At 55.5% G+C, this 22,485-nt stretch overlaps 1 protein-coding gene across 1 annotated transcript in view; it reads left to right on the top strand.

The window, feature by feature from the left end:
- The first annotated feature begins 5,013 nt into the window (after window positions 1-5,013).
- PLEKHA6 (pleckstrin homology domain containing A6) overlaps window positions 5,014-22,485 on the top strand; it is a 142,070-nt gene continuing 124,598 nt past the window's right edge. Inside the window, 3 exon segments of the mRNA XM_056119068.1 lie at window positions 5,014-5,073; window positions 9,619-9,695; window positions 15,292-15,349. Of these exon segments, the coding sequence (XP_055975043.1) occupies window positions 15,312-15,349 (38 nt within the window). The 5' untranslated portion in view covers window positions 5,014-5,073; window positions 9,619-9,695; window positions 15,292-15,311.

Raw genomic sequence — 22,485 nt, 5'->3', positions numbered from 1 at the left:
TCATCATATGGTTCTCCAAGCACAACCAGGAGTAATTCCTGAGAGCAGAACTAGGAATACCCCCGAGCATCACCAGGTGTGGTCCACAAACTGAAAAATTCACTCTGGGAGTGAGGGCTTTTCTGTAGATGCTCTGTCTCATGGCATGATACATCTCATGGCTGCCTCAACAAATTACCAGGGGTTGTGGGCTCACCACACAGATGGGAATTCTCCTACAGTTGCTGACATTCAGGGTCAGCGGGCCTCTCTGGAGGCCCCAGGGGGCCGTCATGCCTCTGCTAGTCACTTCCCCAAACACTACCTCCTCTGCCTCAGTCTGACCCCCTTCTCTGGTCTCAGCCCCTTCTCACACACTTCTCTCGTAGGTACGCTTGTCCCTAGACTTGGAGCCTCTTGAATAGTCCATATCAGCCTCGTCTCAAGGCTCTTACAGCTGCAAAGACTTTCCAAACTCAGCCCCATTCCTGGTCTCCATTCCTGACTTCCTGAGATCTGGCAGGGGCTACTTCGCTGGGGATTTTTACTCTTGGAGGGTGGGGGCACACCTGGCCATGCTCAAGTGTTATTCCTGGCTCAGGAATCACTCCTGGTGTTACTTAGGGGAACATATGGGATGTAGAGGATTGAATCTGGACCAGCTGCGTGCAAGGCAAGTGAGCTACTGTGCTGTACTATCACTGGCCCCTGGGCTCTTTTCAACATACCACAGATACCAGTTCAGAGGCAAGATAGAATGAAGTGACAAATTCAAATCTCAAAATGTACAAGGAAAGCAGGATAATTTCTAAATATTACTTGTATATTTTGTCCAAAATGCTTTGTTGTTCTTCAAAAAGGTAAACTAAGGTGGGGGTGGGGGTGGTAATTAAAAAACCTGCCCCCTTCCCTAGTGCCAGAGAGATTGTACAGAAGACAGGGCATTTGCATGTGCCTGACACGTCACCCCATAAGGTCTCCTGAGCCCCACCAGGAGTGATGCCTGAGCACAGAGCCAGGAGTAGCCCCTGAGCATTGCTGGGTGAGCCTTATCCCAAAATGGCAAATTAAAATTTGTTGCAGGTGAAAGAGAAAACTAAATAATGATTGTAGAGCACATAAAGTTTCATTTGAATGCTGCACCCCCGGCCCTCTTTTAAGCAATTATGAGCCAATAGCTGCTTTTTGTTTTCACTTTCTACTTCTTTTCTGTATTGTTTTTCATTCCTTGGATAAAATATATTTGATAGAAATATTGATACCGACAATACTCAATAAGCAAGAACAACAACAAAAAAATCATGACTAAGAATACATCACAGTGAGAAAAGTATTTCAAATTTGATTTCTTATTCCAAAAACGTTTATGAAATGCAAACTTTAAAATCTCAACCACTGGTCAGGAATGGTAGTCCAATCGGTAGGGCATTTGCCTTGCACGTGGCTGAGCTGGGTTTAATACCAGCAATGGTCCCAAGCACCACCAGCAATGATTCCTAAGCGCAGAGACAGTAGTGGACCCTGAGCAATGCCAGGTGTGGCCCCAAACACCCACCCCCTTCATTCCCCCCCAAAAAATCTCCAAAGACTCAACCACTGGCCCTTTCTCGTCTGGGTGAAGGTTCAAAGGACACTTGGACTAGGTTAGAGATAAACGAGACCGAAGCTTGTGCAGAACCCCCAGAAGCCCTCTCCTCCTCCGAGAAAGCAGCACACAGCATGCTTTCACACAGATGTCATCTTGTCCCCTCTTTCCACCCACACGCACCCATCAGCCACCCGGACTGGTTGCTCAGGTTGAACTGGGAGCGCCGTGGGGCATCTTGGCAGAACCCTGCCGGTACAGATTGAGGGATATCACAGCACGGCTGGGCAGGCGGCTCTGAGCCTTATCAGCCATGAGTCTGAAGGGTGTTTTGCAAGACTAGGGACTGGGCATGGGTGGGGGGCACTGAGCCTCCCGGACGCCTCTCACAGTCTCATCCCTGCATCTCGGGTAGCTCTTGTTTGCTGCCAACTCACCATTCCAGAAACCCAGAGATTTGAGAAGGGAGAAAAGCGTTGGGAACTATGAATTTCTGCCATTTCTCTCTCTTTCTTTATTTGGGGAGGGCACACACCTGGTGATGCCCTCCTTACTCCTAACTCCTGGCTCTGTGCTCAGGAATCACTCCTGGCAGTGCTTAGGGACCATAAGGGGTGCTGGAGATTGAACCTGGGTTGGCCAACTTGTAAGGTAAATGCCCTACCCCCTGTATTATCTTGCATTGTCTCAGCTTAGCCCTGGCACCCAGGGATCCACATAGATCCACTATTCCTCATTCTGTTCCCAGTCTGGTCTTCAGCATCCCACCTTTGAAACAAGAGGACTGGACTCTGGGATCTTTTTTTAAAAAAATTTTTATTAGTTAAACTCCATGAGGTATAGTTGTAGACTTACAAACCTTCGTGCTTGGGTTTCAGTTATACAATGAGTACCCATCCCTCCACCAGTGCCCATTCTCCACCACCACTGATCTCAGTATTGGACTCTGGGATATTTGAGGCGCCTTCTGGCTTCACCACAGAATATACACTTTCCCCTTGAGCACTGGGGGTACCCACCCACAGGCTCACTAGTTCTTTCTTTCTTTCTTTCTTTCTTTCTTTCTTTCTTTCTTTCTTTCTTTCCTCTGTTCCTTCCTTCCTCTTCCTTCCTTCCTTCCTTCCTTCCTTCCTCTCTCTCTTTCTTCCTCTCTCTCTCTTTCTTTCTCTCTCTCTCTTTCTTTCTTTCTTTCTTTCTTTCTTTCTTTCTTTCTTTCCTCTGTTCCTTCCTTCCTTCCCCTTCCTTCCTTCCTTCCTTCCTTCCTCTCTTTCTTCCTCTTTCTTTCTTTCTTTCTTTCTTTCTTCTTTTCTTTCTTCCTTTCTTCCTTCCTCTCTTTCTTTCTTTTCTTTTTTTTGGGGTGCCATACCCAGTTGTTCTCAGGGCTTATTCCTCGCTCTGCACTCAGGAATCACTCCTGCAGGGGCTCGAGGGACCATATGGGGTGCTAGGGATCGAACCCAAGTTGACAGCACGGAAGACAAATGCCCTGTATGCTTTATTATCTCTCCGGCCCCCATCTCTGGCTGTTTCCTTTTCCAGATAGCTCTACCCTACACACCCGGATGTTGCTGTCGGTTATACCTAGCACGCCCCTAGGTAAGGTCCAAAAGTTCGGGATGGGGAGACAGTTAGGAGTGGCTCCCAGGTATGCCACCATCAGCCATCCATCAGACGTTAATTGGGCATCCAGGTAGGTGCTGGGGCTGTAGAGATGAGTAACCTGCAGCTCCTGCTGGGAGGAACAAGCCTGCGAGAGGCAGATGCATAAATCAAGGACTGCACGGCAGCGTGGCAAGCTCCACCACAGGGTTATCAATAAGGAGCACAGCTCACAGGGACAGACACATAAATCTGTCTGGACTCCAGTGCGGGACGGCTTCCTGGAAGAGGTGACGCGCACAGTCGGCAGGGGAGAGCAGGAAATACCTGTGTGGATGGTTCCTGAGCCTGAGAACATTCTCTTGACAGATACTTTTCCAATGTTCTTTGAGCACATGATCCTTCTCCCAGGCCTGGCACATGGCTTCCAAGGTGCACTAAGCAAGCAGCACCCAGGGGTGGTGGCCCGTTGCGACACCGACTCAGAGGGGGGCGGGGTGGGGGTGGGTCAGCAGTGGGGCTGCCCATTTTTGATATGCCGTTACTGAAGGCAGAACCCGCTTTCCTGTCCAAACGCACGCCCTGCTGGGTTAGCGCTCTCCTTCCCGTTTCCCTTTTCCCTCTCCTGGCTCTGCTGCCAGTGCCGGGAAGGGACTGAGCTGACTGCTGGGCGTTTCTGAGATCTCTCTGTGATTCCACCTGGCCACCCACGGGGACTTCTCGGAGGAGGCGCTGAGAAGAGGGAGGGCGCAGTTTGGCTAAGGGATCTGGCTGGCCTTTTTTTTTTTTTTTTTTTTAAAGCCAGGGCCACCTGCCCGCGCTTGACCTTTCCTCCTCTTCTGACCTCCCACCCGGCAGAAGCGGGTCTCTCTTCTTAAGTTCACGGGCGATTCAAAGACTTTGGGTCCAGCTGCGGGCGGCGCGGCTCGGCGCGGCGGGACCGCCTTCCCCGGGGCACTCTGCCCGGGCGAGTCGGGGCGGCGCGGCCGCGACTCGGGCTCCGGCTCCCGGCCCCAGCTCCGGTTCGGATCCCGGCTCCAGCTCCGGTTCGGATCCCGGCTCGGCTCCGGCTCCAGCTCCCGGCTGCGGCCCCAACTGCAGCTCCGGCTCCGGCTCCGGCTCCGGCTCCGGCTCCGGCATCGGTCCCCGCCCCGGCTCCAACTCCCGGCCCCAGCTCCACTTCCAGCCCCCAGCCCCGGCTCCAGCTCCAGCTCCAGCTCCAGCTCCGGCTCCAGCCCCGGCTCCAGCTCCAGCTCCGGCCCCAAGCTGCAGCCGTAGCTCCAGCCCCAGCCCCAGTTTGCAGCTCCTGCTCCTGCTCCGGCCCCTGCTCCGAGCCCCAGCCCCTGCAGCTGCAGCTCCTGCTCCGGCTCCAGCTCCGGCCCAGCTCCCGGCCCCGGTTCCCGGCCCCGGCCCCCGCCCGGGTCCCGGTTCTCCGCCCGCCGGGGGCCAGGCTGCGGGCGGCGGGGCGGGGCCGGGCGGCCGCGGCGCGGAATTACTCACGGCGCTAATTGCCCGTCATTAAGTTGGGGAGACGGTCCGAAGCGGGGCGCAGACTCCAGCGGGAGGCAGGTGGCGCCCGGGGCTCCGCGGAGCCGGCGCGGCCAGGGTTAAGCCGTGCCCGCTGCCCGCTGCCCGGCCAGCGTCCAGCTGCCTTCAAGCAGAGGCCAGAGGCCCCGCAGGGACCCGGAGGGACGCGGCGAGCCCGCGGGGTCCTCCCGGCCGCCCGCCCCCGCCGGCGCCTCTCCCCCGGGGAGCAGAAAGGGGGGCGGTGCGGGAGGGCCAGCCCGGGCGCTGCGGGCCTGCGCCCCCCACCCCTCGCCGCCGCCGATGGCCGAGGACATCGACTGGCTGGACCTGCCCGGCCGCTGGACGTACGGAGTGGACAGCGGCGGAAGAGTCTTCTTCATCAAGTACGTGGCGCCCCCTCTCCCCCACCCCCCCGCCCCCTTCACTTGTTTCCCAGTTAAAGTTGTGGGGCGCGCAGGGCGGCCGGGCCGGGGGGCCGGGGCCGGGGGGGGGGGGGTGCCCGGCGGGCGTGACTAATAAGTTTATCACGGCGCCTGTTTGAGTGCGTCTCCCGCCTTTTCCTCCGCGACCAAAGTCCAGCCAGGCGGGCTCTCCTTCCCCCAGAACAGCAGGTGCGGGCCTCGCCCCTCCCCGCGCACACAGGCCTGCGGGGGAGGTGCTCAGGCCAGGAGGAGTGACCCCCGCCCGGCCTGGAAGCTTCCCTTTCTTCAGCTCCTCCCAGACTGTCACTGCCCCGTGGACTGTCCTCCTCCAGTCCCCTCCTGCCCCCCCCTCCAGCCTCCCCCTCCCCCGGGAGATGCTCAGTGGCTGGACCCCAGGAGCGCCTGCCTCAATACCTTTCTCCCCCAGGCCATCATTCCTTACCCAGGGCCCCCAGGGTCCCAGGCCAGCAGCCCCCCTTCTTTCCCTGCCCTCCCTGCCTGCTTCTGCCAGGGTTGTGGTGGGGTTGGGGTTAGCACAGAAGCCCCCCCATGCTTCTGCATTCTGCAGATCCAGGGAGCCTTTGCAGCTCCTGGGCATAGATTAGTGATGAATTTCATCAGCCCAAGTGGAATGGCTGTGATGCACTCACCATGAGAGTGGCCACCAAGCGCACATTTGGCCCTGCCTCCAGTGTCTCTTGCCAGGACAGAAAGCTCGGAACTGTTCCCTGGACATGCTGAGTTTTCCCAATAGCCACTCACAGAATGTTAAAACAGAGAGCAGCCTGGGATGCCCCGGCCTGCGGTTTAGAGATGGGCAGGCAAGGTCTGGGGAGTGGGAGAGCCATCCCGGGAGACACCGCTCAGGGACCCAGTCCCCGTGAGCCCGGGCCTGCAGCTCTCTGCTCACACCCAGGGGCTGGGCCAGAGCTGGGTGTCCGCCTTTGCTGTGGGCCCCGCTGCCTTGTAATCAGCATGATCGTAATGGATGTGCTAATTATATTATCTTAGAAATGAACTCTGCTGGAGCGCTTGCCCCTGGGTCAGATTCTTCAATAGCAAGACTTGGCCAGTATTAAAGCTTGGAGGCCCTGTGGCCAGTGCTTTGAGACTTGAGTGTCCACGAGAATCACACAAAGAACTTAATGAAAAGGCTGGTCCCTGAGCTCCACCTCCAGAGAGACTGAAGATGTGGGGTGGGGTCTGAGAATCTCAGCTTTGGGGATTTCCACCAGCCCCCCCCCACCCCCAGTCCCCCTGTATTCAGGTGAATTGGCCAATCATGCTCTTCCATCTTCTTTCCCAGCCTTTGCCTGCCTTTCAGCTTCACTCCATTGTCCACACTGCAAACACATGGCACAGATACCATTTGGTGCATGGATGTTCTCTACCTCAGGACATGCACAATGCATGCACATGCATGCACACACAACGCATGTTCATGCATGCACTCGCATATATGCACACACAGGCTTATACTCGCATGCATGGACACACATGTATGACACACACGCACATGTGCGTGCACAATAAACTTATACATACACACGTGCACGCATGTATAGGCACACATGCACACACATGCGCATGCAGGAACATACAGGCTTTCCCTTGAGGGGGGCAGGGAGAAAACACAGGTACTGAGGAAATAGCATGATGCATTCTAGAGGTATTTGCATGACACTGTAAGAATACCGGAAGTTCTTGCTCTCTGGAATTCAGAGGGGCCTTCCTGGGAGGAGAGAGGGAGTGAATTGGGAGCAGAGAGACTAAGGGAAAGGGGGCCTTTGACCTGGAGCACTGAAGGTTATGTGAGCACGGGCTTATCTAGAACATTCTGCTGGGAGGTGAGGAGAGTTGGGTAGAGGTGATGAATTGCAGAAGTCAAAATAACTTTTTTTTTTTCCTCCTTCCCTTCTCTTGGTTGGTGGTAGGGGTACACCAGGGTCACACACTTGTTGGCAGTGATTTTTTTTCTACTTTTTGGGTGACACCCGGCGATTCTCAGGGGTTACTCCTGGCTTTGCACTCAGGTATCAGTCCTGGACGGTGCTCGGGGGACCATATGGGATGCTGGGAATCAAACCCGGGTTGGCGGTGTGCAGGGCAAATGCTCTACCCACTATACTATCGCTCCAGCCCATGGCGGCAGTGATTTTTAACAGAAGTTTTTAACAGGAGATTTTTCTGTTGTTGCTTTGGAGCCTCACCCAGCGGTGCTTAGGGCACACTCCCGACTCTGCTCAGGGCTCACTCCTGCTAGTGCGTAGGGAAACCTATGCAATTGAGCTGGGGTTGACCACAAGCAAGGCAGCACCTTAACTTCTGTACTCTCTCTCCGACCCAGAAAAGAGATTTTAAGGAGAGGTTTGACCTAGTTGGAGCTGCGTTTTAGAAGCTTTTGTCCCAGCAGCTGCATGGCTGATGGTTCAAGGGCTGAACTGGGAAGCAGTGGGGAGAAGCCTGACGTCTGAAGAGCAGCGAGGAGCCTTTGCAGAAGTCCTGGGCACAGCTGGTGGGGACCTGAAATAAAACAGCAAGAGGAGAAGGGGAGCAGGATGAGAGTTCCAGGAGTAGAACCGCGTGTCTCTTTATTGCCTGCATGATGGGGAAGGAAGGGAAAAGGAAGCCTTGAAGAGAAATGTCAGAATTTTAGGCTTGAATTTGATAGAGATCAGGAATATGGAAATGGGAACAGATGAGGGCAAGTACAGAGGGAGGTGAGGCAATCCTGAACGTGAGGGCCTGGGGGAGCACTCAGAAAGGGGGTGCAGCCGGCAGCGTCCTGGGAGGCTGTCATCCCGGGGTGTGACAGCAGTGTGCAGAGAAGAGAGCAGAAAAGAGGCAGATGGAGAAGCCCAAAGGGTGACTGAAGCAGGAGAGAGAGAGGGAGGGAGGAGGAGAGAGAGCTGGAGAGAGATGGGGGTGGGAGAGGAGGGGAGAGGAGAGGTGAGGAGAGGATAAGCGAGGAAAGGAGAGGAGAGCAGAGTGGGAGAGAGAGAAAGGGGAGAGAGTGGGGAGAGATGGAGAAAGAGAGGCTGGAGAGAGGGAGAGGGAGAAGACAGAGAAAGACATAGAGAAACAGACACAGGGAGAAAAAAGTGCCTGCGGTGAGTGGTGGAAGGAGGGAAATAGGGAATATTGTTGGCACGAAATGTACACTGGTGAAGGGAAAGGTGGAACATTGTATGAGGAAAATTAACTGAACATCTTTGTAACTGTGTATCTCACAGTGATTCAATTAAAAAACCGAGGGGGTGGGGGGGAAGGGAGGCTAAGGAGGAAGGAATGGGGGCCTGAGCTATAATACAGCAGGTAGGGTGGGCTTGACCCAATCTGGGTTCGATCCTTGGTATCCCATATGGTCCCCCAAGCCCACTAGGAGAGAACTCTGGATGTAGAGACAGGAGTAGATCCTGTGTGTGACACACACAGACACAGACACCGACACAGACACCGACACAGACACAGACACACACACACACACACACACACACACACACACACATACACACACACAGGAGGAAGAGGAAGAAATGGTCCTCAGAAGCCCATAACTCAGGCCTGGAAAGATGATTCTGGATTTCTGTGAAAGTGATTTCAGGGTAACGCAGGAATCAGACCCACGTGACCGAGGACCCGTGAGCCGGAGTTCTGGATGTAGGGGCTAGGAGGGCCTGGTTTGGCTTCTGTGCCAAGGAGCTTGAGATGGGAAGCTGGCTGGAGGAGGCTAGGCCTGGGGGGGGGTGTGGCACCAGCACCAAGAGGCCGGAGAAGGAAGAGGTTGAAGACCCCAGTGCCAGGACAGAGTGATAGGGCAGCAGAGAGGGGGCTTACCTGGCATGTGGCTGACCCCGGCATCCCATACTCCCGAGCACAGCCAGGAGTAATTCCTGAGTGCAGAGTAACCCCTGAGAACCACCAGGTGTGGCCCCCCCAGAAAAAAAAAGAGATGACAGTGCCCAGAGCTTCATTAGAAGAAGTTTCTTGAAAAGAGGGGGGGGTGTTGCAGGGGCTACTGATCAACTGATCACTGTCCAAGAGATTACCGTCCACAGCATGGGAGGACTGGGGTGCATTTCGGGGGTGTGATGCTTGGCTGCATCGGAGACCCTCAAGGACGGCTCCTTTGTCCTGGTTCTTTGGCCTTTCCGCTCTTCCTGGCAGCTTCCCTGTCCCCTGACTGACTGTTCAGTCTTGGTCCCTCCTTAACCACATCCGGGTCAGGCACTTTCTCTGTGATGGCGTCACATTCTCCATGCAGAGCTCTGGGAGGGTGAGGACCATGGGACTGCAGCCGCCTTGGCTTGGCTCTGTGTCCACGTATCCCTGTGTGACTGCCTCCCTTGTGTCCTGGGAGCAAGGAATGTTCCTCTCGGAACTTCAGTGTGTGTGAAAGCCTGAATGTGGGCACCGCCTTCTTGGGGTCCCTGGTCGAGGCTGATGTGGGCTCAGAGGCGCATGTCCTGGTCTCATGTCTGACATTTTCTTTTTGATCTTCTGCAGTGATGAAGAAAAGTCAACCAGCTGGTTGCACCCTGGGACGGAGTCGGCCATCCAGAGCGGGCACACCTGCAGCCCAGGTGAGGTATCCACCTGTCTCACTGATGCCTGGTGGGGCAGGAGCCCGGCTGACTTCACTTCTGCCCGTCCCCCCTCCATGCACAGACTTAGACTAACGCTGGACCTTCTGGGGCTGTCATTGGCTCTTGGCTCCTCCACTCACCAAGCCCCCAACTTGACAGTGTCAGACAGACCCAAGGAGGAGGGTTTTACTCCTGCTTCACCCCGAGTCAGAGAACCCCTCAATTCTGGGAGAACCGGGAATCCCCAATCCCTCCTGCTGATCCCCAGGCCATGATATGATCTGGAAATAGGGCCCACATGGCTGCACAACAACTCAGAATCTTCGAGAGTTGATTCCCAAAGACTGAGATACTGACCCTTGATGGACTGGGGGACCAACAGGCTTGGGGACCATGCTCAGTAGTTATCTCTGGCAGTGCATGATGGACCACGGGATGCTGAGGTTAGACAAAGGGGCCAAGTACAGGCTTGGCCCTAAATCCCTAGCCTGAATCTTTATTTTCATTCTATTTTCTTAAAAAATTTATTTTATAAAGTAGCACTATAGCACTGTTGTCCCATTGTTTATCGATTTGCTCGAGCAGGCATCAGTAACATCTCCACTGTGAGACTTGTCACTGTTTTTGGCATATCGAATACGCCACGGGTAGCTTGCCAGGCTCTGCCGTGCAAGTGGGGTACTCTCAGTAGCTTGCTGGGCTCTCTGAGAGGGCGGAAGAATTGAACCCAGGTCGGCTGCACGCAAGGCAAACGCCCTATCCACTGTGCTATCGTTCCAGCCCGTTTTATAAAGTAGATCACATTATCTGATTACATTTAATATTTGAATGCCAATCTCACCACTCTTACACCTTCCCCCCACCATATTTCAGATGTTTCCATTCTGAACCCCAACTGCTGCCCCAAAGCAAAACCAAAATAATATATTTTGGTTTGTTTGTTATGAAAAACTGCTGAAAATTCTACAAAAAAGTTTCCTTAGAGGAAACAGTTTGAAGATTGTATTTCACTGAAGGACCATTAAGACCTTCTATAAGGGATCACTAATATGTTGTTAAAGGTTGACCCTTGTGTGCATATATACATATATATATATATCTGTAAAAAAATATTTCCCACTAAGGTTGGTTGCCTCCTACTTTGAAACGCATCAAATGTGGTGTGGTGTACTCTTGGAGTATGGGTAGGGTATGTGGTATGAAGTGTCGTGTGGCCGCAAATGCGGCCGCACCGGAATCTTTATTTTTAATAAGTTTAAATTTAGCTAGCTCCCCAGGGTTGTTGGGGCAGTTTTATAGGGGAAAAAAGGGACAGGCCCCAGGGTTTTGTGTACTGAGGTTTGGCCCAGGGCAGCCTCCAGGAAGGGGTGCACTGAAGGCAAGAGAGGCTTGGGGCTGCATGTGAAGGGGACACCTAGGAGATGCAGGCTGAAGGGTCAGTCCCCCACAAATGCACAACAGCTGTGCTCTGTGGGGTCCAACATAGACCAGTGGAGGATGCTGAGGGACAGAGGCGGGGGCATCCCTTATTGGCCTCCGCAGAAGTGCAAGTCCTCTGAGGAGTGGCACCCTGGCAGCGCCATCTCTGCCACAATCCAGGCTACACTCTCAGTACCTTTGTCTCAAAGGTAGGGACGTTGATGAGCAAAGAAGTACTTGGCCAGGAGTTAGAGCGACAGTATGGCTGGTGGGGTATTTGCCTTGCATATGGCTGACTGGGTTTCGATCCCCAGCATTTCATATGGTGCCGGGTGTGGCCCCTAAATAAAAAACAAAAAACAAACAAAAAAGAAGTACTGGGCCCAGGTTACTGCCGTAGTAGCAGAATGGTCTTGGGGTTAAAGCTGTCCAGGCTGGGGTAGAGGGTCTGTTCCTGGCACCCTCCTGCCTAGCCCTGTGCTCGTGAGTCAGTAGCTGGACCATGTGGATGCAGGCATACACTGTTCCAGCACCAACCCACCGCCAATATTAATTTCTCTCTGCTGGTGCCCCCCAGGTTTCGTTCCCCGCACCCCCCCCCCCTCCAGCCTGCCTCCTTTTTCATATTTTTGTTTTTTGGCCACACCTGGCTATGCTCAGGGACTATTTCTGGCTCTGCACTCAGGATTTTCTCCTGGTGGGGCACAGGGGGCCATATGGGATGCTGGGAATTGAACCCAGGTCGGCCACTTGCAAGGCAAACGCCCTACCCGCTGTACTATCGTCCCGGACCCCCAGCCTGCCTCTTTGTTAAGTTTTGTTGTTGTGGGATGGAGAAATAGTACAACCTCGGTTTGATCCCCAGCACCCATATGGTCCCCTGAGCACCACCAGGAGTGATCCCCACGTGCAGAGTCAGGAGTAAGCCCTGAGCACAGCCAGATGTGACTCTCCCCACAAAATTGTTGTAATTTTGGTCTCGTGTTCACAGTGTTGTAGGTGTGTGGTCTTGGCTCATGTCTGTATCTGTGTATCTGTCTGCACCCACCTCTACACCACCCATGTGCTCGAAGCTTCTGACCCCTGTCCCCGTTACCCCCAAATCACTCTTTTCTTACCAACCCCCCCAACTTTATTTCTCTCCTTCCCTTCCTCATTTCTATGATCCAAGGTCAAGGGTAACCTGGGCACCCTCCTATGGAAACGTGCATTCCCTCTTCTTGTTATTCTCTAGGGCACAAATAGGTGAGATCATCCAGTATTTGACCTTCTCTGACTCACTTCACTTCACATGAGCTCCTGCAGTTTCCCCCACGTTGCAGCGAGAAGTGTGATTTCCTCCTCCTTGGCGCCCATGGAGTACCCCACTGCATCTCGAACCCACAGCCCTAACCCACTGTCGTCAGTGAGTGGACCAGGATATAGGTCTCTCCTCCACGTTCAGGGGCCTCCTGCCTTTCTGGGGCGCAGGACATGAACCCCCCTGTGCAGACAGGTCTCCCGGCCCATGGCCCAGCTGCGTCCCCCTTCCAGGTGGAGTGTCGCAGTCCCTCACACGAGTCCACCCTTGACCACCGGGTACCAGCCGGTGAAAAGTCAGGGAGTGCTTCTTTGCTTTCTGCGGCAGCCAGCTCTTTTTCCCGGGCGGGGAAGGGGTTAAGGGCCCCCCGAAGCCTGCTGGGTAGGGCAGCTGCCTGGCCAGGAACATAGCGCACTTGGCGTTGCACGGCAGAGAGGGCAGAGCCGAGGGAAGTTGCTGGAAAAGGCAGCGTCCCCGCTGGCCTCTCTCCCAGGCACATCACAGTGGCGGGATTCTTCAGGGCTCGGACCCCGTGGGGATCCCTCTGCCAACCCCCACCCTGCTGAATGGGAGCATCCTCCCAGAGGGACAGGGGAGCAGCTGCGATCACGGAGCCGCTCTGGGGAAGAATGTGAGCTTTGGAGGCGGCAGGCCGGACTGGCATCCTGACCCAGACGCTTCCTGTGTGGCCTTCCCCAAGTTCATGGACCTCTCTGGACCTCTGTTTCCTCCTTTGTGAAATTTCCGGCGCTGATGCCTTTCTCGGAGGTCGCTGTGCAGATAGAAGGTGCTGGAAGACTTTCAATACAGGAGGAAGCTCTGGCTAAGACTGGAGCAGCCCCCAGGACCAAGCCAGGAGCCACCCCTGAGCACTCCCAGTTGTGGCCCAAAGTAGCCCACACTCCCCCCAAAATCAAAGAATATGGTCACCAGGGTTCAAGAGATGGTGCAAGGAGGGGCTGGAGCAATAGCACAGTAGGTAGGGCATTTGCCTTGCAGGCAACCGACCCGGGTTCAATTCCCAGCATCCAATGTGGTTCCCTGATCACCACCAGGGGTCATTCTTGAGTGCAGAGCCAGGAGTAACCACTGTGCATTGCTGGGTGTGACCCAAAAAGAAAAAAGAGAGAGAGAGAGAAATGGCGTGAGGAGCACAGGCTTTGCATGCAGGGGTTCCAGATTTGATCCCCAACACCCTCTGGTCCTCTGAGCACTGTGGGGGGAGGCCCTTGAGCACTGAGCAGTGCCCAAGCACCACAAAGCTGATGAGGTGCTGGATGACTCAGTGGCAAGCGGGAGCCTCTGGTGGCGCAGGTGAAGCAGGAGGGAGTGGCGAGAGGGCTGGGTGGAAGTGGCACCAAAAATAGGGACCGTTAATAAAACGAAGGACGAAGGTGGGTCTGGACTCTGCATCGCCCACCCCACACAGCAGCAGCCCCTGCTCTGAGGGTCCGACAGCCTCAGATACACATGGAAGGTTCTTTTTTTCCCCAACTGCCTTACCCACTACACTCTCTCTTTGGCCCCCATGGAAGGTTCTAGAAACCCTCCTATACAATGGCAGGTCTGCAGCTGGCCTGAGACAGAGTGTGGTCATCAAGAACTTTCCCACTCACTTTCCTGCATGCCAGGCTCCTGGTCTGGCACCCCTAGAGGAGTGATCTCCCCACATCTCTTGGGTTTTTCTCTGGAATTCTCCTCCAGAGAGGCCCCTTGTCTGGGGGAAGCCGGCACTTCTCAGGAGCTGTCCGGCAGGGACATGTCCATTGTGGGGACTGTCCAGTGTCTCCGGGCCCAGCCCAGTGTTCTCAACTGTCCTGCTTGTGCTGTGGGTCTGGGATTCTCTCTGTGTCCGAGGGTAAGAGAGGCAGTTGCATTTTTTGGGGGGGTCACACCCGGCGATGCTCAGGAGTTACTCCTGGCTCTGCACTCAGGAATTACCCTTGGCGGTGCTCAGGGGACCATATGGGATGCTGGGAATTGGCTGCGTGCAAGGCAAACACCCTACCCGCTGTGCTATTGCTCCAGCCCCAGCAATTGCATTTTGAATTTCAAACCCCCTCCATTTACCAGAGCCCTCTTCCCTGGTCCCCGGTGTTGAGTGGAATCCTGGGGAGGAGGAGGAGGGGAGGAGGACGGAGGCAGGGAGAAGCACAGGCTGGTTCCAGGAGACCAGAGTTCTGGTCTGGTCTTAGGGGGGGAGGGGCTCGGGTGACCTGGGGCCAAGTCCTCCAGTTGCTGCTTTTCTCCATAATATAAGGGGCTTGGACAGCCCCATCTCTGCATCCGGGCTGTGTCCCCAGGTCCTGGCCCAGAGCATGTGTGCAAGGAGAGTTAATTGAGCTATATAGGACTGGAGCAATAGCCCAGCAGGTAGGGCATTTGCCTTGCGTGCAGCCAGCCTGGCCGAGCCGGGTTCGATTCCACCGCCCCTCTCGGAGAGCCCGGCAAGCTACCGAGAGTATCTCACCTGCACAGCAAAGCCTGGCAAGCTCCCCGTGACATATTCGATATGCCAAACACAGTAACAAGAAGTCTCAAAATGGAGACATTACTGGGCCCGCTCGAGCTGATCAATGAACAACGGGAGGACAGAGCTACAATGCTACAGGAACCTGGTCTGTGAGCTGCCACAGTGCTCACTGCCCGAACTGCTCCCTCTCCCTGGCCCACTCTGGCCCACTCTCCTCCTGCTTGTGAGCAGCAAGGAGGGGTCTGATCCGTGGGCCCAAACGGAAGCCCCGGTTATGGGGCCAGTGTTGGCTGTCCCGGGGATGCTCATGGCTCTCAGGGCTGAGAGCCCGCTCTGCAGGGGCCGGGGAAGGACAGTGGTCAAGTTGGGGGTTTTCTCAGTGTGGCTTTGCTTCCCCACAGGCTTGCCCAAGGGCTGGGAGATGGATTTCACCCCCGAAGGAGCCGTTTACCTCATCAAGTGAGTGAGTCCCTGCTCAGGGCCCGCCCCTGCTGTGTCCTGGGAAGCCTCCGGGTTGGCCGTGGGAGTCTCTGCCTGGGCTGGCGTTGGGGCTGATGAGTCTCACAGCCAGGGAGGGTGTGGTGAGCGTGGTGCTGGGGGGGCAGGGTGAAGGAAGGAGGTGTCTCCAGGGGCGCAGAGCAGAGGAGGGGGGGCGTCCAAGGCCACCAGGAAGAGGAAGTGGAGCCGGTTGTGGGGAAGGTGAGCGCCAGGGAGTGGGCCGGCTGGGTGGTGCCAGGCCAACGCCTCTTGCTCCTCTGGGTGAGGCGTTTGCCGTCCTGGGCGGGCGTGGGTGGGGTGTGTCTCCTGCTTCACTTCCTCTGGGGGTGGGTCAGTCCTGCTGGGCGCCTGCCAGCTCCTGCTGGCAGCGGCCAAGGTGCCTGGGACTCACTGTCCTGGGTATGAGCTGGGACGTGGGGGATGGTCTTCTGCAGATGCAGCCTGTTTCCACGTGGGGGTCGCCTACCTGGGCCAGGCTGAGTGCCCACCTGTTGCCTTCTCTGGGGTGGGACAGTAAAACGCTTCTCCACGGCTGACAATTGAGGTGTGGACACCTAGGGGAGCCCGTGTTCATTCCAGGGGTGCACCCGCCTCTTATCTTCCCCTATTGCTTCAACATCTTCCTTTACCCACCCACGAGAGAGATTTTCCCTTCCCAACCATCCCGAGCCGATCAGCACTTTGCTAGTCTTATGGGCCTGGGGCTCTGCCCAGTGTGTTTGTGCGTCACAGCTGGCGATGCTCAGAGGCTACTTCCTGCTCAGGAATGCTTAGTGATTGCCCCCAGCCATGCCCGGGCACCTGATGGTGCCAGGGCGTGAACCCAGGCCTTCTGTTGGCCAAGCAGGCGCTAAACCCGTGAGTGTTCTCCTTGCTTTACTCTTTGCACTGACCCTGCAGTATTGACTGTCGTCGTTATGATTGTTTCTATAGTGCTGCGAGACACTGTCTGTGTTGCCGTGTGAGGGGTACCGGGTGCCTGAGACTCAGCCACACACCCTACAGCATGTGTTCTACCTGAAAGCCGGGAAGAAAGTTTTATTTATTGGAGGGCCATACCTGGAGGTGCTCAGGGGGTACTTACTGGGATTTGAACCTGGGTTGGCTACATGCAAGACAAGCACCCTGGGTGCTGGAGCGATAGCACAGCGGGGAGGGCATTTGCCTTGCACGTGGCCGACCCAGGTTCGATTCCCAGCATCCCATACGGTCCCCTGAGCACCGCCAAGGGTAATTCCTGAGTGCAGAGCCAGGAGTAAACCCTGTGCATTGTCGGGTGTGACCCAAAAAGAAAAAAAAAAGACCATCACCCTGCCCCCCTGGCCTGTGACTCTGGTCCCCCCACTGGAATGTTTTCACACGGGCTTGTTTCCTTACGTGTCATGGCTGGGTCCCCACCGCCACGTCAGCCCTGAGACCTGTTTCTGCCACTTTAGTTCCCCTGTGACCCAGAACCTTTCCATACCTGGCGGAAAGCGAACATTTGCTGAAGTAAATGAGTCGATGGAGACTGCGGTGGGGGGACCATCCAAGACAGCTCTTGCCTCGCTCCCGATCAGAGCTTCACTCCCACCCAGTGCCCCGACCCAGGGGGCCAGTGTCCCTTCTCCTGGAGCTCAGACATGCCACCAAAGCAGAACTGTCAGAGAGATGCCCCGCCGGCCACTCTCCCGACACCCCTCCTGATCTTGGCGGCCCCTACGGTGGCTCATGTGAGGCGGGGAGGAGAGAGATGGTCACTTTCTCCCCATCCGCCTCTGCCACCCCGGGACTCAGGTTAAGGGGTTCTTCTCTCACCTTGCAGAAAAGAATTTCAGGAGTCCACAAACGGTGAAGTAAAGACAGGTTTTATTTGGAGGTTGTTAGGAAGGGGAAGGAGAGAGAGAAAGTGAGAGAGAGAGAGAGCCCCTCCTACACGCATCCCAGCATTAGATAGGAAAGTCCACATCTCAAGACGGGACATGCAGCGACTCATGTGGGCACAAAGCAGCACATGGGCTCGGGCGGCATACGAATGCCCTTCTTTTGTTCAAGGTGGCTTTTATAGGGGTTTCTTCCACCCTGCTGTCATGTGGGGCTTCTGGCTAAGTAAGAGCCTGTTGCTAAGGTGGTTGCTAAGGGGATAGAGTTGGGAGTAGTCGATGGTCTTCTTGAAAATTCCTTTCCTGGCCTTTTGTTCCTGCTGGAGCTTCTCTCAGAAGAATGTCCAGCCATCTCTGGGTCTGTTGCTGGCCCCAGGTGAGGGTCTTATCAGGCCTGAGCGCCTAAGGTGGGCTCTCTGCAGTGTTGGGCTGTTGGTTTTATTACATCCTAGGAATTCCATTGCCTCTGCCGCTTCCCTGTCTACTTGCCTATATCACCCCCGCCCACCCACCCCAATGGCCACAGCTGAGCTCATGTCTGCCTGGGACCTCAGGCCCTACCGGAGGTCATCTCCGAATAATACCTGAGGCATCTCTCTTCTGCACACTGGTCTACCCCGCCCACATGGGACCCTCTGCGATTCTATTTTTTTCTTTTTTTTTTCTTTTTGGGTCACACCAGGCGATGCACAGGGGTTACTCCTGGTTCTGCACTCAGGAATCACCCCTAGCAGTGCTCTGGGGACCATATGGGATGCTGGGAATCGAACCTGGGTCGGCCGCGTGCAAGGCAAACGCCCTACCTGCTGTGCTATGGCTCCAGCCTCCGATTCTACTTTTTTTAATTTTTAAAAATGTTACAAAGTAGTTCACTTTATAAAATGATTACATATTTAATATGAAAACACCATTCCCACCACCATTACACCTTTCCACCACCATAGTTCGGATGTTTCCATCCTGAACCCCAGTTCCTGCCCCCAAACAGAACCAAAATAATATATTTTGTATTGTTTCCTATGAAAAACCGCAGAAAATGCTACCAAAAAAGTTTCCTTAGAGGAAAGAGTGTGAAGATTGTTGTATTTCACCAAGGGGCCATTAAGCCCTTCTATAAAAGATCACTGACATGTTGTTAAAGGTTGAGCCTTGTGTGCTTTTATATATATATATATATATATATATATATCTGTAAAAAATATTTCCCTCTAAGATTGGTTGCTTCCTACTTTGAATCCCATCAAATGAGGTGTGGTAACTCTTGGAGTATAAGTAGGGTGTGTCCTATGAATTGTCAAGTGGCTGCATTTGAACCAGGAATAGGTTTATTTGTGGGTGAGGCTCGGCCTGTGTGGAGAGCGGCCATGAGCCTGGCAGTGGTTGAGTTTTGGAGGTTTTTTGGCTGCCAGGGCTGGGCCCCTGGCGCTGGGAGGGGTCTCACCCGCCCCCATCCCCTTCTGGTGTGCCCCAAGTGAAACGGCCTGACGGCATGGTTATGGCGAGTGTCATGTTATGCTCTCTTCCGGGAGAGAAGGACGTGAGATCTGGGTGGTGGCCAATGCTTAGATTCCCTCTGGGATTTTTGTGCCTCCCTGAGACCTGGGCACGGGGCTGGTTACTCGGCGCCTGCCCCCTCCCACGCCCGCCTCCCGCCCCACCCCCCATTCCCATCTCCCAGACCAAAGCACACGCTCCCACCACCTCCCTGCCGTGCCCCTGCCCTGGCCTTTGCCTAACCTGGCTTGTGTCCACCTGTCGCACTTGCTCCGCCCACCTGTTGGCCCCTCTCCAGCCTCGTCACCTTCTCCTCTCACCTGGAGAGCTCGTCAGAACACACGGCCCCACCCTGCCAGTTCTGACTCAGACTGTTGGAGAATTTGCGCATCTAACAGGCCCTAGATACGCTGGTTGGTGCAGGAATCACCCATGAGCCTAGATCACCGCCGGTCTAGAAGACATGGCGGCAGGGGTGGCCCTGCGAGACCCATGTCTGGAAATAAGACATGGTACCTCGGTGGGTGGTCACATCCTCGTCGCGGGCATCCTGCTGGGCACCCCTGCCTGGAGGAAGTGAGTGTGCACTCTGGGCGCTGGAAGAACCGAATCTTTGATTCTGTGTCCTTCTGCCCCCTGACTGCTGGCGGAATCCCTCTGTCATTCCTGGGTTGGTGTGTAAGGAAAAGTGAGGCTCCCAAATGAACAGCTCATGTCCTGAATCCGGGAGCCAGTCCAGGAACTCCTGTCTCCACAGCTGGGCCGTGTGGGTGCCAAGCGCCAGGGGCCCTGGCGAGAAGGGAGGAGCCTGTCAGGACGGATGGATGGATGGACGTACGTACAGATGGACTCTGAGCCATGCTGCTTATCTTAGTTTTCTCTGCAAAGTCAGTTTCTTACAGAAGACTTAGGGCGTGTTAGTGGTGGCTGAGTTAGGGACCGAGACACGGGTCCCAAGAGGGAGTCATGAGAGCCAGGTACAGCAGACAACATGGGAACTCATTCCCCCCACCCCCCATGTTTCCCATTTCTCCCTTCCAGTGAGCAAATATTGACATTTGTCCAGGATCAGACAAATATAATTGTAGGTCAATAAGCCTTTCCCTTCCGGGTGCCGAGAGATGATTCTGAGCTGTGCATAAGCGACGTAACTACTCAAGTGTGTCTGTGATTTTGAAGATGTCGGTTACAAGGAAGGGTGATGGGGCAGGCGAATAGAAAAAGCAAAGGGCTAAAATATGGGTAAAACCCATCGCCACCCTGTAGGCATGTAACAGTCTGTCCACAAGAGGGCGCCAGAGCACACACGATTGGCCCCACGAAGGCTCGGCAGGGATGTTTGCTCAGCAGGGTCCCACGGATTAGAAGGGCCCGTTGGCCCACCCTCTGCATATCCTGGGGCAGGACAAACTCCTTTCACATGTCCTCTAGCCCCTGACGCCTTCCCTGCATCCCTGGGAAGCAGCAGCCAGCTCAGTTGTCCCCGGGGTTCTGCCTCTTGCTCTGGAGTTGGCAGGAGGGAGGGTTTCTGCAGAGGGTCCCTGATCACGCTGTCCGGTCATCCTCCGTCAGGCCCTCCGCTGAGTGCCTCTGCGCCCCCTGCCCAGCTGCCAGCTGCCTTCCTTGGTTCAAACACTTCCTCCCAGAAGGTGCCAGAATGCGGCAGGTAGGGCGCTTGCCTGGTATGCATGCAGCCGACCTGGATACGATAGGCTCCCGAGCCCCTCCAGGAGGGACTCCTGAGCACAGAGCCGGGAGTAACCCTGGAGCATCACTGGGTGGGGCTCCCAAACGGAAAACAAAACAGAACAAAAGAAGGTGCTGGAATGGATTGTTGCTCGGCCAAATTGTGAGCCTCTCGGTGCTGGGTTGGGTTGCAGGGGGCCAGGGGTGCAGCACCGGGTCTGAGGGTCTCCCCCATTCACAGAGCCCCTGATCTGTGGGACCCCAGGGGATATTACCCTGGGAAATCACCAAGGTGCTGTCAGGGAGGGCAGAGGGATCTAGAGGGACACGTCGGGCTTCTGGGTGTTGTCTCTGACCTCAGAGATGAGGAGATCATCCAGGACAGCAGGGCAGGGGCCAGCCTGAATCCTGGCGTGAAGGGAGCCAGTGGTTGGCGAGGCTGTGTGGACGAGGAGGACTGGGCTGTCTAGGCACATGTAAATATAACAGCTGGCTTGTGTGGAATTGAGGCGCCAGCCCAGGACCTCCTCAGATCAATGGAGCACTCGTTGGAGGGCGAGAGAGCAGGTGGACAGGGCCAGGTGAGGGATGGACCGGCAGAGAGAGGCAGCATCAAGGGCCCACCTAGGTTCGATCGCTGGAGCCCCATATAGTCCCTGAGTCCTGCCAGGAGTGATCCCTGAGCACAGAGCCAAGAGTCAGCATTGAGTACCGCTGGGTGTGGGCCAAAGTCCAGAAGAAAATGAAACGGCAATCATTGAGGGCTGACTCACACTGCGGAGTGACTGTTGGTGGTGGTGGCTCAGGAGAGGCCGGAAGGACTTGAGGGTGTGGAGACTGTGGCCAGGCAGGCGAGTGTGGACTCCATCCTCTGGGGGCAGGAATGTGGGAGAGGAGAGTGTAGACTCCATCCTCTGAGGGGCATCTGGGTGGGAGACTGTGAACCTCATCCTCTGAGGGGCAGGCAGGTGGGAGAGTTTGGGCCCCAAACTTGGTCTGGGTGGTGACTTCCCCAAAGGCAGACCCAGGCCAGAGGCACCTTCTCCTCCGCTTCTCTCTCTTGCCTCCAGCTCACCTTCCCCTCAGCAGAGCTGCCGCTTCCCACCTGGGCTGACAGGGACTCCAGATGGACAGAGGGAGCTGCCCTCCCTGTCAGGGCTGGGACTCTGAGACCCCAACCTCAGCTGCCCCCTTTGGCCAGCAGGGGACCCCAGAGCCTGCGAGGTCTCAGGGCTGGCTGGGCTGTGGAAAGAGGGCAGGGTCTGCGCCAGGGACCCTCCGCCTGAGATCTGCATGACCTGTGCTGTGCTCAGCCCGTCATCTGCCTGCAGGCGTCCTCCTTCGTGTGGGCTGGGGGGTGCTCTCCCCGGTGAGTGGGGGGTGGCGTGTCGCGTGCCCTCTCCCCAGCATGCTCTCCTGCACTCTGGGCGTCTCTTCCCTCCGCCGTCCCGCGCAGGCTCCTTATTCTTTTATTTTACTTCCCTTGTTTGGGGGCCACCCCTGGCGGTGCTAGGGCTTGCTCCTGCCTCTGCCTGCGAGGGCTGCTCCCAGGGCCCTCAGGGACCACATACGGGGCAAGGGGCCAACAGGGTCGGCCTCGGGCAAGGCAGAGTCTTTACCCCCTGCACAGGCTGTCTGGCTCCCAGAGTTGGTTTTATTTTTATTTTAGGCACTGTAGTTGACAAAACCGTTAATGCAGGATTTCATGCACACAACATTCCAACAACACACTCTTCACCGACTGTTAGCTTCCCTCCCCTGGGCCCCCCAGTGTCCCTCCCGTGGTCAGCTTTCTATGGAAGACCAGCACTCAGCGCCTGTTGCCTTCAGGCATGAGTTTCTCCCCCACTTTACTTCTTTATACCCTGCATGTGAATGAGATGACTGTGTGTCATAGACATTTAAAAAAAATTGGAGGGTCACACCCAGTGATGCTCAGGGGTTATTCCTGGTTCTACACTCAGGAATCACTCTTTTTTTTTTCTTTTTGGGTCACACCCAGCAATGTACAGGTGTTACTCCTGCCTCTGCACTCAGGAATTACTCCTGGTGGTG

Source organism: Sorex fumeus, unplaced genomic scaffold (genome assembly GCF_029834395.1).
Source record: "Sorex fumeus unplaced genomic scaffold, SorFum_2.1 ptg000039l, whole genome shotgun sequence".
NCBI classification, from domain to species: Eukaryota; Metazoa; Chordata; class Mammalia; order Eulipotyphla; family Soricidae; genus Sorex; species Sorex fumeus.
Note: the sequence above shows the minus strand (reverse complement) of the source record. Positions and strands in the feature narration are given on the sequence as shown.